The sequence below is a fragment of the Micropterus salmoides genome, unplaced genomic scaffold, assembly GCF_014851395.1.
Source record: "Micropterus salmoides isolate LMB-PRFRI ecotype aquatic unplaced genomic scaffold, ASM1485139v1 Ms_hic_scaffold_7, whole genome shotgun sequence".
NCBI lineage: Eukaryota > Metazoa > Chordata > Actinopteri > Centrarchiformes > Centrarchidae > Micropterus > Micropterus salmoides.
In genome coordinates, this window is record NW_024044459.1 from 37,489,537 (window position 1) to 37,506,034 (window position 16,498).

The window sequence follows — 16,498 nt, forward strand, 5'->3', positions numbered from 1 at the left end:
AAAATGTTTGTAACTTTCGTCGCGAAGATTAAAACTTATGGAGTTCACACTGCAGCGTAATCCACCAGGAATGCGGCGCTAGCGTGCACGCGACTGGCCGAAGCAGCGTCTTGCCTGGATGACGTCACGTTGCTGCTGTTCTGCAGGGCGATGAGGTCAGAACGCGAAGAGGCTCAGACGGACATCCGCCTCGTGTTTGTGTGTTCAGTACGGAGCTGGAGCCGGGACGTGGTTAGCCTAGCTTAGCATAAAGACTGAAAGCTACCCTACATCTAAAAATGGAGTTTTAAAACAACGTGCACAGTTATTGTTCTTATTATTAAGTGTTTGAGTGTTATTTACACAGAATAAAAACTGAGGTTTAGAAGGAAGGAGTGTGGATGGAGCCTGAGGAGCACCTGTGGACCCTGCTGGACTCAAACCAGCGGCGACCCCCCAGTACAGAAGCACCCTGCTGGGTCCAACAGGTCCAGGCGGTTTACTGTCCGGCCTTCCTGTCTATAGGACGCAGACACACCTCCACCCCGCTGTGCAGGGCTGTTGCATAACGCCAGCCTAGTTTCTAACCAACTTACAGTAAACAGCAGCCTATAAGGGGAGGGGGGGAGGAGGGGGGAGGAAAGGGGGAGGGGGGGTCCAGCTCTAATGTTAACTGCTGGAAAGCGGATGAAGCTTTAACACAGTATGAACCCCCCCTCCCTCCCTCCCTCCCCCCCCCCCCCCCCCCCCCCCCGGCCTGTTCAGGACAGTTTGTGGGTCTTTAAAGCGAAGTAAAAAGTGGTGCCTGGTTCTGGTCCCGGCTCGGTTTCCACCGTGTTCCCGTCCCGCAGCCCAACAGGTTGTCTGCTTCGGTGACACGTGTGGCCAAAAAACTTCTGCCGAGCTCCCCCCCTCTCCTCCTCCACCTCCCCTCTCCCCGGTCCCACCGCGCTCCCCTCCGGGTGACAGCTCCGCAAACTCCCCCTAAACTAACTCCCGGACCGTGCCAGGCCGGGTAAAGTGTCCGAACCCCGGCCACAGGTCCAACTCCGAACTGCTTTCCGAGCTAGTTAGCATGCTAGTGTGTGTTGACGGAGCGCATAAGTTAGGAGCAGCAGCAGCACAACACGGGCGAATTCGAATAAAAGTGCTTTGGCTCGATCTAAACGGCCCGGTTCGGCCCGGAACGGGTGTGTGCTGAGCCCCAGTGGAGTTGTTACCTGCCGGGCCCTCTGTAAAACCTCGGCTATGCCGTCTGACTTCAGCCCCGGCTGGTTCATCGAGGCCTGTCCCTGCACCAGCTCCGCCATCATAGCGCCACTAGCTAGCCGTTAGCCGTTAGCTGATAGCCGGATTAGCTCGGCGCTGCTAACTGAGCTGAAGCTGCCGTCAGAGAGCGCGGAGACAGCGGAGAGGTGTCACTCCGAGCAGAGCTGCACGAACCAGGAGGAAGTAGGCAGCGAGACATTTATGCCACAGGTGAAACTAGTTACCTGAGCTGTGAAGATACTCTGTTACAGGTAAAAGTACTGCATTGAAACTTGATCTCTGAAGGTGCCCACATTTATAGTACAGGTGAAACAGAGGTGGAGGAAGTACTACCAGACTGTAAAATACTCTGATACAAGCAAAAGTGCTGCATTGAAAATGCCCCTGAAGTAAAAATGTTTAAGTATAATCAGGAAAATGTACATAAAGTATTAAAAGAACTCAAAGCAGAATGAAAAAGTCCCCTGTGCCTGTTGTGCTGTTATATCATTAGATTATTATTATTACTGATTCATGTAGCTGGTTGAAGTTGAACTATTTTGTATCAGACTGCAATAAATTATTATTTTCATTTTGGATTCGTCCACTGATTTTTTTTAATATATCTCATTTTCCTTATTCAATACTAAGAATGTTGATAAATGATAAGTGACTCCTTCAAAATGTTTGTTCTGTCTGTCCAAACCTCAACATGATTAAAAACACATTAAAATAATCCAAAACAGCAAATCTGGACCATGAAATGTTTTTACAGAGGCATGAAAAGATACTCAAGTGAAGTACAAGTACTTATACTTTGTACTTAAATACAGTACTAGAGTGACTATAGTTACTGTCCCCACTGAAAGTTGTGTTAAATACGTCCACAGGTTAAAAATGATATTTTCTTCCCAGATAAACATTTTTATGATCTTTTTTTCCTTTAAGATAAACTTTATTTGTCGACCGTACCTAAAGTGGAAACATGCTGTAACCAGAGGTCATTAAAAATGTTTGGTACTGATTTAAATAGAACCGCACCTGAAAACAGGGGTTTCTGTTTTTACCTGTCACTGCAGTCGTACAGCTGAAACAGACTCTGCGTGTATTCAGTCTGATGTTACCTGAGAGTCTAACTTCCTGTTGTTAATGTCAGGTTCAGTGTGTTTTGTTTTTTGACTACAGAGTGGTTCGTCTGTTAATAGAGGATCTCTGCTCACTGCTCAGCTGTTGGAAACTCGCTCTGCTGTTTCCGCTTCCGCGTTCAGTCACGTGTTCCAGCCAGCTCCACAGGTGGAGAGAGAGCGAGTGAACTTTCAGAAGAAGAAGAACAAGTTTGACTCAGCTGATGTCAGGCAGAAACTCAGTGACCTCTGACCTCTGAGTCTGCGTTTGGCTGGAAAGCTGCAGAAGAAGGCAGCTCACGATTATAACAACAACAACAACAATATTATTATTATTGTTGTTATTATTATTATTATTATAATTTTAATTTATATTAACTTTATTATTGACTTTAACGATGAATCCTGAGGGGAAATTCCTTGTTACAGTTGCACTTTTTATATGGAGGTATTAAGTATTAGAAATAATAACCAGAGAAAGTAGAACATATAATAAAATATAAGGGAGAGCCGGTAACACTTTTTGCTTCTGTAACGAGTGGATGTTAAATGTGTTGTGTTCCTCTGTTACGACCTGCGCCAGGATCTCTGTTACAAGTGAAAGTATCGGTAGGTAGGTTGTAACAATAAAACAAAAGGAGCAAAATTAGATGCCCCACCGTACGATATGCTTCAGGCAGAGAGATAAAAGAAGAATGTTTCTCTCTCTCTGTAACAGACTGAGTCTGATGAAAGTACTTAACAGTTTATACTTAATAAATACTACAGTGGACTGAATCAAAGAACATCTCTGTGCATCCTGAGGTCTAACAAAGAAAGCTGTGTGTCACAGTCAGTGCAGGAAGTGGGCCGGTGTTCTGACCAGATATGCTGCCCTATCGAAAAATGCTACCTTTTGCATTTCGAATCCCATAAAGTCATAACTCTCACAGTATTAGGACGTCTTTGATTATATTATAACATCAATTCTGATATCCCCTATCAAAGAACGCTCCCACTGCAGAGTCATTTTATACTGCTCTCCCTGTGTGCTGTAGGGACCTTATCATGCCATCTTTAGTTCAGATATCAGGGGCAGCGTTTTCTCATAGACTCAAGATTATTTTCTTTTTGATATTGCTGACAATCAGCCGCCATCTTGCTGCACTCCCAACAGCAAGGTTGCGCAGATTTATGGGCGTGGAAACAAATCACAGGAGACCATCAAGCGGACTGCAAAGGGCCCTCTGTAAAATATGAAAATCAAGAAAGTCCTGAGCTGTATGAATAGCACTTTTTAAAGAAGTGTTCCAGCACGCCGCTGTTTAGCTCGCTGTATTAGCAGAGCGGTCTGAAATCAGAAAGGAAAAAACGCACCACATGTTGCCTGAGAAACGACATTTCAATCTTTTCAGAGACTGGACAGAAAACAGTCTCGGTCAAAAACTTTCTAACCTCAAAATCAGTTTTTCCCTCTATATTCTGCCCGTAACTGTTTCCAGACGTGACAAGCAGCTGCTCGGGGAGCAAGCAGGTAAATACTGAAACGATCACATGACTCCTGTCTTATCTCTAACTGGTGTTGTTACAGCCGGTCTCCCCTACAAATCTAAAGTATTTTACAGTGTTAACAGAAATATAATGCTGAATAGTAGTAGTGGATTAAACAGTGTTAGTAATGATTACTAGTTAATGATCAATCAGCTGATCACTGCAGCTCTGTACAGAGAAGTGACACAGAACGACTGACTGGAGACTTTAATATTATAAATGTTTTTTATTTTCCTATGACAGTAACTATGTACTGCACTGGAGTACAATTCTGAGGTATTGGTACTTGAGTATTTTCTGCTTCTGCTCCATCTCAGAGGGAGATATTGTACTTTTTACTTCAGTACATTAATCTGACAGCTTCAGATTTTTACACAAGTTTATAAAATATGATGCTCTGTTCTAAATTTAACTCCAACAGCGGACAGGATCATTAGACTGACTAACGTTTTTCATGTAAAAACATTTCACTGTTTCACAAATATTGAGATTTTAATTACTTTAATTTATTTGTAATACTGTGAAGGCGTCGCTTTGGACTCACTCTGACGGCATTTCTCACTATTTTTGAAACTAGATTAATGGTGAAAATGATCATCAGCTGCAGTCAGATACTTAACAGTTAAAATGAGCTCAACAACCACAGCAGTAAAAGTTTTACATGAATACATGAGGAATAATAATAATCTAATATTTAATAGTTTTACGGTCACAGGACAGTCAGTACTTTCACTTTTAATACATTAAATACATTTGCCTTTGTATAAACTTTCCTACTTTTACTTTAGTAACATTTTCAATGCAGTACTTTTACTTTTAACAGAGTATTTTACCAGTGAGGTATTAGTACTTAAAGGATCTGAGCACTACTGTTGATTGGTCCTCCAGTGATCTGATGTTTCTTCTGTTGATGCTATAAAATGTGCGTTGTTGTTAATTTAATCAAAGAACCACAAACAATACACAGAGTGAACCTTTGTGGCCCCTGAGGGTCCGGGGCCCCTGCTTTGCCCAGGTGGTAATCTACCCCTGACGGGACGCTCACAGTTAGAGTTACAGGTCAGTATGGATCGTTCCAACATCAGTGACTGGGCAGGATTGATTTTCTGTGATTGATTAGCGACAACAACAACAGCGAGAACCAGAGGAGTTCGGGAACAGAGTTCGGGAACAGAGTTCGGGAACAGAGCTCGGGAACAGAGTTCGGGAACAGAGTTCGAGAACAGAGTTCGGGAACAGAGTTCGGGAACAGAGTTCGGGAACAGAGCTCGGGAACAGAGTTCGGGAACAGAGTTCGAGAACAGAGTTCGGGAACAGAGTTCGAGAACAGAGTTCGGGAACAGAGTTCGGGAACAGAGTTCGGGAACAGAGTTCGGGAACAGAGTTCGGGAACAGAGTTCGGGAACAGAGTTCGGGAACAGAGTTCGGGAACAGAGTTCGGGAACAGAGTTCGGGAACAGAGTTCGGGAACAGAGCTCGGGAACAGAGTTCGGGAACAGAGTTCGGGAACAGAGTTGGGGAACAGAGTTCGGGAACAGAGTTGGGGAACAGAGTTCGAGAACAGAGTTGGGGAACAGAGTTGGGGAACAGAGTTGGGGAACAGAGTTGGGGAACAGAGTTGGGGAACAGAGCTCGGGAAACAGAGTTGGGGAACAGAGTTGGGGAACAGAGTTGGGGAACAGAGTTGGGGAACAGAGTTGGGGAACAGAGCTGGGGAACAGAGTTGGGGAACAGAGTTGGGGAACAGAGTTCGGGAACAGAGTTCGGGAACAGAGCTGGGGAACAGAGCTGGGGAACAGAGTTGGGGAACAGAGTTGGGGAACAGAGTTGGGGAACAGAGTTGGGGAACAGAGTTCGGGAACAGAGCTGGGGAACAGAGTTGGGGAACAGAGTTCGGGAACAGAGTTGGGGAACAGAGTTGGGGAACAGAGTTCGGGAACAGAGCTCGGGAACAGAGCTCGGGAAACAGAGTTGGGAAACAGAGTTGGGGAACAGAGTTGGGGAACAGAGTTGGGGAACAGAGTTCGGGAACAGAGTTGGGGAACAGAGTTGGGGAACAGAGTTCGGGAACAGAGTTGGGGAACAGAGTTCGGGAACAGAGTTGGGGAACAGAGTTCGGACAGAGTTGGAACGTTTCCACTTGAGTAGTCGATCAAGTTTCAACGTACAGTTAAAGAGAGAACCAGATATAATCCCCGTGTGATCGACAGCCAGGCAGAAAATAAAGCTTGCACTTTAACACGGAGGATCGGTGATGACCTGCAGTGACCCCGTGACCCCTGATGACATCAGATGACCTGTCAGACAACTCACACACCTGGCAGGTGGTGTCAGGTGCTCAGGTAGGTCACCTGATGGAGCCGCTGAAACTGAAAGCCGTTTGTCTTTATCAAAAGATCTCACTGAGTTATTTATTTACACACACACACATATATATATATATATGCATAAACATTTACATATATTAGACAAAGCTTCCTCTGACCTGCCGTAGGTGACGTCGGCTTCAGTCCCTCAGACTCCGCCTTCTGAAGCCGCCATTTTGAACCAGACACAGACTGATCAACACAAGATCACAGCTGATCAGCTGTTCAGGTCTGAGCTTGAGATAAGCTGTGGTCTGGTTTCTGATGCACACTCCTGGAGACTGATTTGTTTCTTCAAAGATGTCCGTCTTCATCAGCTGCGAGCCGCAGACAGGAAGTCAGACAGGAAGTCAGACAGGAAGTGTTGTTTGTTGTTGTTGCACATGAGCAAGAAGATAATAGGAAAATCAGCAGACGCCTTGTGAAACAAAAACAAGTCTGTCCGCGTGAAGTCGACCAGTGTAACCGCAGGCGGAGGGGAAGTGGTTTCACCGGGCCTACAGCAGCATGTGACCCCCCCACACACACAGAGTGCAGGCCTACAACATGTCCTCCTCGTTTATCACCTCTGCAGCAGCTGCAACACAAAACATTTAAAAAGGTTAAAACACACATTTCTTCACAAATAGAATATGGTGGAAGAGTTCAGCTTCAGAACCAGACTGACAGATTAAAGGCTGATCAGAGCTCTGCTCAGGTCGACGTTTCTGTTTTAGAAGTTCTTCACTCTAAAAATGATTTAGTCTTCAGATGCTGCAGTTTTGATTTCCATGAGCTGTAAGCCGAAAAGATTAAACCAACAACAATAAAAAGACTTGAAATATTTTACTTCCCGTGTAAAGAATCTAGAATAAGTTTAACTTTTTGAATTAAATTACCAAAGGAAATAAACTTTCCCACGATGTTGTAATGTTTCTGAGATGCACCTGGATGTGCTGCTAACAATCAGTGGCAGTGCTTATTTTCATTGTCACCATAATATGAACAGGTGCCATAAACACAATCGCAAAAGATGCCTGAAACGCGAATATGAAGAAGAAAACCAATGTTGTGACGGGATGGGCACCAAAAAGCAGAAATAGACGCGGCGGCCAGCCGAGAGAGAGGCCGCGGTCACACGGGGAAGTGAAGCTAACTGGACGTGATGGCAGCTGCACTTTTACAGAGTAAAAAGCCAATCCCTGATCAATACACGCGTTCAACAAGCTCAGACATGTAGAAATATGTGTCGTACAGAAGCACGGCGTGCTAGCTCGGCTAATAGCGGGTCATTACAGACGAGCCAAAGTGAAAGCCGTCTGAGCGTTCAGCTTCGTTTGTTACGCGCGTTAACTCTTAGCAAATCAGCCCTCCTCCCTCGGCCAGGTGACGTTTCCACTGGGGACGCTGGGGACATGTCCTCATCACTTTCTGAAAGCATTTGTTCAAAATGTTCTGAAAAATAGCGACAAGAAAAGTTAATGAGAAATGTTTATTTGCACAGTAAGAAAACATGCAGTGCAATTTAAATACAGAAGAAACAAATGTGCCGTTTCCCCAAAAATATAACTTAAGCTAAAAAAACAAGCTGCGTTCTATCCTGCTGTTGTTTTAGATTTTGCCACCTGAATTAAGTGTTTAATGCTACTTAATGCTAAAATGTAGCGAGCTAAGCTACTAGCTACTCTACATACCCCCCCAGCTAAGCTACAGCAACGTGGCAAAAGTAGCCTAGTTACATCTAAACTACTTTTAATTTGTTAATATTTCATAGTTTTATATATATATAAACACCTAGTTTATATTGAACTAACTTCATAGAATAAATAGAAGAAAGACTAAAAACCTGCTCCAAACAGAGACACACAGAAACTCTCCTGCTTCCTGCCATGTCATTGCAGCTGAATGTGTTTCCTCATGCAACAAACAGAGAACCATTGTTGTTTGTATAAAGTTACTTAATTATCATATTATTATCATTATATTATTTGACATATTTTGTGTTTTTCATTTCCATCCATCCATCGTCAACCGCCCATCCTGCGTACAGGGTCGCGGGGGGCTGGAGCCAATCCCAGCTGACATCGGGGCGAAAGGCGGGGTCCACCCTGGACACGTCGCCAGTCCATCGTAGGGCCACACATAGATGAACAACCACTCACACAAGGACAATTTAGGGTCACCGATTAACCTATTACGCATGTCTTTGGATGGTGGGAGGAAGCCGGACCACCCGCAGAGAACATGCAAACTCCAGACAGAAACGCCAGGGGCAACCGGGGTTTGAACCCACGACCTTCTTGCTGTGAGGCGACAGTGCTAACCACTGCATTTCATTGTTTATTGATTAGATATTTTTTATTATTTATATGAGAATTTGTGCTCTGGCAACATTGCAACCTGAACATTCAGGGCAATAGGCCTGAGAGACAGAGACAGAGACCACATATCAAAGTGTCCTCCTCACTAGAGGAAGAGGTGTCCAGGCTGGACCCTGATCCTTCTCACAAGAGCTGTTACAACAACTATCACAGTAGAAAGTGAACTCTGTGCGTCTTTACTCCCCTGCAGCTGAGTCGCAGGCATCAGCGCAAGGATCGGTACGCGATGTCACCGTCGACCTGAGCAGATCTCTGATCAGCTGATTAACTCAAAGGTATTAATCCAGCGTGTTGTCCAAGAAATGAATTGTGGGATTCTGCCGACGCTTGAACATATTCTGCAACATCCGATAAATAAATGATCAAATGAAGCGCGTTTGAAAAACTGTTAATAAACAAAAGAATTTAAAAGACTAACTGAAGTTAACATCAACACCAGAGAGTTCGGCAGTCAGATCTCATGTGTTCCTCTGCGGGGCCCCTGAGTGAGTGAGGGCCCCGGGCTCTGGTTCCCTCTGACTCTACTCGAGTTCCTGTTTTCAGCCTTTTGTGTGTGAATGAAAAGCCTCTTCAGCGTCGTCTCCGCAGAGCGGCGTGACCTTCGGACGGCGCTCTGTCCTCCGTCGCAGGTCAGACTCCTTCCTCGCCGCCCCGACGCTGCGTTCACTGCCACAGCGAACAACCGTGCGTCTGAGCTCTGCAGCAGCTCCGTCCTGACCCAGTGACCTACAGGAAGTGACCCCCCAAAACACAGAAGGACAGGGATCTGGTTTGTCCTGAGCGGAGACGTCAGTCCGTCCTTCTTAATGTCTCCATGATCTTCAGTCTGGCGCCACCCTCAGGGCGAACAGACCGCTGGCATCAGACGTTTTTCTTTTTAACGTCCAACACCAACATTTCTACTTCCTGTTTTCTACAATATCTTTGCAACTAAAGACGTGTGTGTGTGTCTGTGTGTGTGTGTGCACGTGAGTTTGTGTGTGTGTTTGTGTGTGTGTGTGTGTGTGTGTGTGTGTGTGTGCATGTGAGTTTGTGTGTGTGTTTGTGTGTGTGTGTGCATGTGAGTTTGTGTGTGTGTGTGTGCGTGTGTCTGTGTGTGTGTGCATGTGAGTTTGTGTGTGTGTGTGTGTGTGTGTCTGTGTGTGTGTCTGTGTGTGTGTCTGTGTGTGTGTGTGTGCACGTGAGTTTGTGTGTGTGTTTGTGTGTGTGTGTGCGTGTGAGTTTGTGTGTGTGCATGTGCGTGTGTCTGTGTGTGTGTGCATGTGAGTTTGTGTGTGTGTGTGTGTGTGTGTGTGTGTGTGTGTGTGTGTGTGCATGTGAGTTTGTGTGTGTGTGTGTGTGTGTGTGTGTGTGCATGTGAGTTTGTGTGTGTGTGTGTGTGTCTGTGTGTGTGTGTCTGTGTGTGTCTGTGTGTGTGTGTCTGTGTGTGTGTGCATGTGAGTTTGTGTGTGTGCATGTGTGTGTGTTGGAGTGTAAAGAGCTCTGCAGAGTGGAAAATGATGGCTTTGGAGAGCCTGTTGTTGGACGTCAACAGGAAACGCTAACAGCCTTAAGTGGCATTAAGACCCACTGCAGTGTGTGTGTGTGTGTGTGTGTGTGTGTGTGTTATTTATAATGGGGGTCCATATGGGCCTTTTCTCTCACCACACACACATTAAAAAGCAACTTAATAGAAAATATAGAAGGAATAGCGTGTGTATGTGTGTGTGTGGACTTCTTTTACTATACTTGTGGGGACCAAAATGCTGGAGTTTAAAGGGCTGTTTGAGGGTCAAGGTTGGGTCCCATCCGTCGACCGGGGACCTTTTGCTCCCATCCAGACCAAAACAGCAAAAACGAGGACCTGAAACGGAGAAGTTTGGAAGACGCTGCCGACCTTGTGTTTTTTTTTAGTGCGGACGGACAAAAACGATGACGCAGATGCTCATGTTAGCTCTCTGATTGGCTCTTATCAGTCATGTGTTTCAGGTGGTAATGGCGCAGTGGATAAGACTGTGCCTTTGGTGTGAGAGACACAGGTTCAACCCCCCACCGTGACCCATCCCCCATTGTGTCCCTGAGCAAGACACTTAACCCCTCGTTGCTCCAGAGGCGTGCGACCTCTGACGTGTTAGCAGCTGTAAGTCGCTTTGGATAAAAAGCTAAATGAATGTAAATGTCATGCAAAGCAGAAACACGATGCCGCTAAAATATTTTGGACCGTGAAGATAACACCTACAGCCTACACTCGTACTGAGCATGTCGCCGTATTGACTCTGCGACGGCTCCCAGTCTGTTTTACATTCAGTAACGGTCCCAGCTCGTTATTGGTCCATGCAAAAAAAATAAATATAAAATCTGGTCTTTATTCTTTTGCCAAATCTTCTGTAACTCTTGACATGCAGCTCTGATACGCAGCTGCTGTGGACGGAGATCGTAGTCGCTTTAACACTCTGTGATAGTGTGGATGGGGCGTGTGTCAGAGTTAAGTTCTGATGGTCTCAGGTTCTCTGGTTTGTTCCAGGTCTTGTTGTGATCTTGTTCTCCAACATCGTTCTCACTTTGTATCTGAGTCCTGGGAACGTTGCAGGTCACTTCCACTTTTACTCTCCAAATAAAATTGTCTGAATAAACCTTGTAGAACCTTCTGTTGGTTCTGCAAGTGGATGACTCAGAAAAGTAAAGGGAGACGTTGTTCCACCACGAGCCTCCAGAACCGCCTTCAGATCTCCTTATAGATCTTCCAGTGTGGAGGGATGAGCAGCGTTCTTCAGAACATGTTCCCTCTGTGGCCACTAGAACCACCTCATGGCTCCCTAGAACATCTTCAGTGACCCAGCACCTTCAGAACCTCCTCGATGACCTCTAGAACCCCCAGAACCTCCTACAGAAACATGACCACACCTACAGTGAAGGTTCTCTATTATCACCTGCAGAACCGCTGGATAACACTAGAACCGCATGAAGCACACCTCAATCCGCTTCTTAAACTTCTGCACACGAGTTTTCAGATCTGAACCGATGTTAAAAACGTGAGATCCCACAGACGTAACGTCAGAATGAGCCAATGTTTAATGTTTTAATCGAACGCACCAGACGGCTCAGTCCAGATCAGAGACCACACACTCTGCGTTTATACCAAACGGTCTCTGAGTGGCGGTTCCTGGGACTCTCACAGAATCTCACGTGATCAAACGTGACTTGAGACAGAAACAACCAGGTACCAGATGCCAAAAGACGTGACAAAGAGTAGCTATTTGATGCTCAGACAGTAAACATGGGCTGGAAATCCAGTACTGGCGAGCGAGTCCAGGGTGTCCCAGAAGCCAGCTGGGATTGGCACCACCCCCCCCGCAACCCTGTACACAGGATAAGCGGTCGACGATGGACGGAGATCCAGTCAGCGACCTTCAGATTCTGTCTGTAAACGCCTCACTCTGCAGGATCCTCTGGGCCGATAATCAGTTCCGACCAGCCTCGGCTCTGGAACGCCGCCGCGATTGTCAGGAATCGGACTCAGGATTGACCCAGCCGTCCTCTAGCGTTGAAGCGTAGTTCTGGTTCTGTCCATCATTGAAACTCTTTATTTTCTTCTTTTTGTCGACTCAGGTGACAGCAACATTATTATTGCTGACAGAACTGAAGGACAAACATGACCTGAGTTACAATAAAGCACAATTAAGTCACTTCGATTCAGCCGCCGCCACTTTGTCCAGCAGTGTTGATCACAGATGATCACACACACACTGTTCACTTCACGGACCATTTGACTCTAATACTCGCTCTCCTTTCTCTTGACCCCCGCTGAGCTCTGCAATAAGATGCATCGAGCGGCTGCTGCTGCTGCTGCTGCCGTTTAACATGAAAACTGGAGCTGCACGGCCAAAAGTATGTGGACAGCTGCCCATGTGTTTCGATGACTGCGCGTCCGTTAACAGCCTGGGTTTGGTCCTTCCTCCAGATGTTGAAGCAGCTGCAGGGGTTCAGACTCCAGAGCGTCAGAGAGGTCCGGCTCTGGTCTGTTGAAGAGAAACACTGACATTTTACTGCGTTGTGACTACTTTTACTTACATACTGTGAGTACATTTGGCTGATAATACTGACATACTTTTACTGAAGTGAGGTTTTCAATTCAGGATTTTCACTATCGTTACGTGCACATTTTAAAGAGTAGCCTAGCTGTTTAGCAAAATACTTTTTTTTACCTTTACTTAAGTACATTTGCGATAAATGTGTGTACTTCTACTCCGTTACTTTATACTACTCGCTACTACATTTAGCCATTAATCATTTTCATATTCAACTGAACTCACGGGCACGACAGACAGAGATAAGACCAGCCAATCAGAGCAGCGCAGATGGCCAAACATCCAGACCCTGTTTCAAATTACAGGAAACTGAAGTCTCACTCAAGGGTGGTGATGGAGCAGTGGATAATGCACATGCCTTTGGTGTGAGAGACCTGGGTTCAATTCCCCACTTTCAGAAAGCGTGACGAAACATAGTTATCTGTAAATGTAAATGCTCCGTACTTGTATAGCACCTTTCTAGTCTTTTCGACCACTCAAAGTGCTTTTAAACTACATCTGCATTCACCAGTCACACACATTCATACACTGAGCCTAAGTGCTCAAACGGAAACTAACATTCATACACTGGCGGAACAGCCGCCAGGGGCAAATCAGGGTTCAGTATCTTGTCCCAAGGACTGACTGTAAAGGTTCCCTACGGCGTACGAATTATTGCGTAGATGAGAACAGGAGCAAACACCACGGAGGAGGCAGAATGAGAAAGAGGGGATTGCGTGTTTTCTGCCATGGAGAGTCGGGAGCGAAAGCAGCCGCTGCGTTTCGTTCTGTGCGTCAGTATGTGGAAATCATCTGTTCCTGCCCATCCTGAATGAGACTGCACAATGTGCTTGGGAAAGCACCCCTGAAAAACTGCTTTGGGAAACCCCAGCAGAAACAGAATGCAGGAACGACCCGGACGTGAGATCGAGCTTCATCCAGCCAGAGGGAACGACCACCGACCGTCCACACCGTGATCTCCTGTCCCTGCCCTGGACGCCCCATTCCCTCTCTGATACCTACAACGGGTTGTGTCGCTGTTACGACCGGCGTGCTGTGAACAGGTGGTGATGGTTCCCTCTGGCTGGATGGATTTTATGCGTGATCCGTGCGCAACTTTCTAAACTCTCCCATCTCACGGAGAGAAGAAGTCAGGTCGAAACGAAATTTGCTTTATTGGCATGAATGTTAATAAAACAGTATTAACCTAAAGGGAAATACAATAAAAATTCTATTAAACATGGTTCATAGAATAAATAAAATAAAATATTTTTATTTCTATATATTGGATATAGAACAACATTATCTCATATTGTTAATTTCTCTACTGTTCTTTCATTACAGCTGTGTCTCCTTCTCCAACGATAACACTTTGCACCTTCCTTTCAAACACATTAAATACAGATGCTGTTGCGCTCACATGAAATAGCATCTGTGCTTGTTAGGTCACACTGCGTGTAGTAAATAAAGGTATTTGCATGTTACCCTCCCGTTACTTTGCACAATTAAACTGAAACTCCACAAAACTGCATATTCATTAAGGCAACAGTAGTAAATGAACAACAAGTGCTATTTTGCACTTTTGGAAGACGTCACTCTGCGTGCGCACTGTTAGTAGATCAGCTTACAGGTTAATTTGCTGGTGATATCAAGTTTGCACACGTTTTTACTCACGCAGACCTTTAGTGAATCTGGCCCTTGGTATGTTGTTAATGTGACATGAATTAAAACTCACTCACTCTGAGGCGCTTTGCTAAGTTGAGTTTCCTCCTTTAGTTTAAAAGTTTGACACTGGTTGCTTTCTGGTTTTTGCCCATGTATTGTTTCTCCCTCTCGTTGGTATCGACTTGGTACCGAAGTGTCTTTAGCAGAGGTTCAACACTTTCTGTACCAGGGAGTCATTTAAAAATGCAGAAACGATCCTTTGAGGCCCAAAGCAGGAAACAGACCGGAACAAAAGTAGGGAAACGTTTGAGGACAGGCCTGAAATCAGCAGACAGACGGTGATCAGATGTCTGTATTACTGCAGGCTGCTGCTTTTAGACGACTCATTACTGCGACCTCCTGCGGGCTGAATCCATTACACATTACAGAGACCGCAGAGACACGCCCAGACTCATCCCGACACATCTAAATGTATGGAGCCCCAAACTTTCCTCATCATCTGAGGGTCAGAACGTTATAACGCTGTTATAAAGGGGATGGAGACAGAAGGGAAGAGAGATCCTGTGAGGAGGAGGAGGAGGAGGAGGTGAAGAGGAGTCATGTTTATCTGATAGAAGTCCAACTGAATACAAACAGCCTGATTTCACACAGAACAAACCATCAGCTCGCGTCTGTCTGCCGGCGAGTCTAAGTGATATTAAAGTGCAGAAAGTCTTTCCCTCCCGCTGAGAAAACCGAACATCAGATTGTCATCTGTCTGCTCTCTTTTCCAATCTCCTCCCGTTTAACCCTCCTGAGCTGCTGCTGAGAGCCTCTCCGACGCCACAACAACATTATTACAGCTCCCTGAAAGGCCTCTCCGTTTGGCCTTTGTGCTTTTATTTGTGTCTATCCTGCACCTCTCTTTCCCAGCATGCAGCAGACACACAGATGTGTCTCTGTTAGACACATTAGTGAACAAACATCTGAAAATGTTCAAATCAAGTCATTTCCGACCTCTAGAGAAACTCACACCTCTGAAACATAAACACTTTTATGCTTCTGCGTCACTGAGCGGCGACGCAAGACAGCAAGAACTGTGATTGGTCGGCTTGGTGGCGTCGCATTAATCCGGCTTGTCCTTCTTTTTCCACCCCACCGCCAGCACTTTGGCGACGTATAACGAAGTATAAACGCTCGACATGATGCTCGATGCAGACGTATAAACTGGCCTTTACTTTCCACCTCCAGCAGTTACGGAGCACCCTGATCGTTCACGTGGAGTCGTGTCACCTGATGACTCACCAGTATTCACGCTCTCTTCAACACGTCCGTCACAAATGGACACTTTGGCAAGACCCCTTGGTGTCTCTTTTTTAAAGCCCTGGATGCCCCTTTAGCATAATTTCTGGACGTTAACAACAAAAAGTAACGGTCTCGGTTTGGTTAGGTTTAGGAAAAGGTCGTGGTTTGGGTTAAAATAACGTAGCTTAGCTTAAGTTAAAAAGAAGTCAACGCTGACAAATGGTTTTACACGGGGTCCCAACCTGTTCTCGCTGCCAGGTCCTTACATATGGACGCATCGGTCAAGACCCGCACTGGGGGAAGATCAGCAGCTTCGTTTATGAACGCTAAAGGTAGGTGTAGGATATTTAAGACAAAAGTCAGAGGAAGGAGGTGGTTGGGGCGAACTGTGGGCCAGAAACTGGACTTTCAACCAGGGTTTCCCCTGTGAAACAAAAAGTCAACACTGATTGTTATTATTTAAGTTCCGTAGGTCATGTGAGTTGCGTAAGTTACACGAGTAAACGTAAGTTAACTGTTGATGTAATGTAGTTATTTTAAGCCAAACGATGATCTTCTCCTAAACCTGACCGAGTAGTTATGTTAACCGCTCGTTTTATTTAGAAAGACTAACAGGATGTAGCATTTTTATTCTTGCTAACTTGACCGTGGAGCCCTACGCTTCCAAAAAAAATGCCAAACGATACCCAGGGCATTGAAAAGTGACGCCAAGGGGTCTTTACCAAGTGTCCATATGTGACGAGTCTCCTGAGTGAACATGTCCTCACACCTCAATGACTAAACAGGTCAATTGTCAAGTTTCCCAAAATGACATATGAGCATTGGCAAGGACCTTAAGTATGTTACATAGGTCACGTGACCTTACGTCACATGATGTTTAACACGTGGTAAACGCT

At 45.6% G+C, this 16,498-nt stretch overlaps 2 protein-coding genes across 9 annotated transcripts in view; both read right to left on the reverse strand.

Moving 5' to 3' along the window:
• LOC119891560 (far upstream element-binding protein 3-like) overlaps positions 1–1,363 on the reverse strand; it is a 32,390-nt gene extending 31,027 nt beyond the window's left edge. For 3 of the 8 annotated variants that reach the window (XM_038703299.1, XM_038703301.1, XM_038703298.1), the window contains exon 1: positions 1,200–1,362. In XM_038703299.1, coding sequence (XP_038559227.1) covers positions 1,200–1,292 — 93 coding nt within the window. In that variant the 5' untranslated portion in view covers positions 1,293–1,362. Of the gene's footprint in view, positions 1–1,199 lie in introns of all 8 variants that reach the window. The other 5 variants (XM_038703297.1, XM_038703300.1, XM_038703296.1 and 2 more) reach the window with 2 other exon arrangements.
• The window catches only part of LOC119891504 (scavenger receptor cysteine-rich type 1 protein M160-like), a 1,270,577-nt gene that overhangs the window by 739,207 nt on the left and 514,872 nt on the right, over positions 1–16,498 (reverse strand). The gene's annotated exons all lie outside the window — the stretch shown is intronic.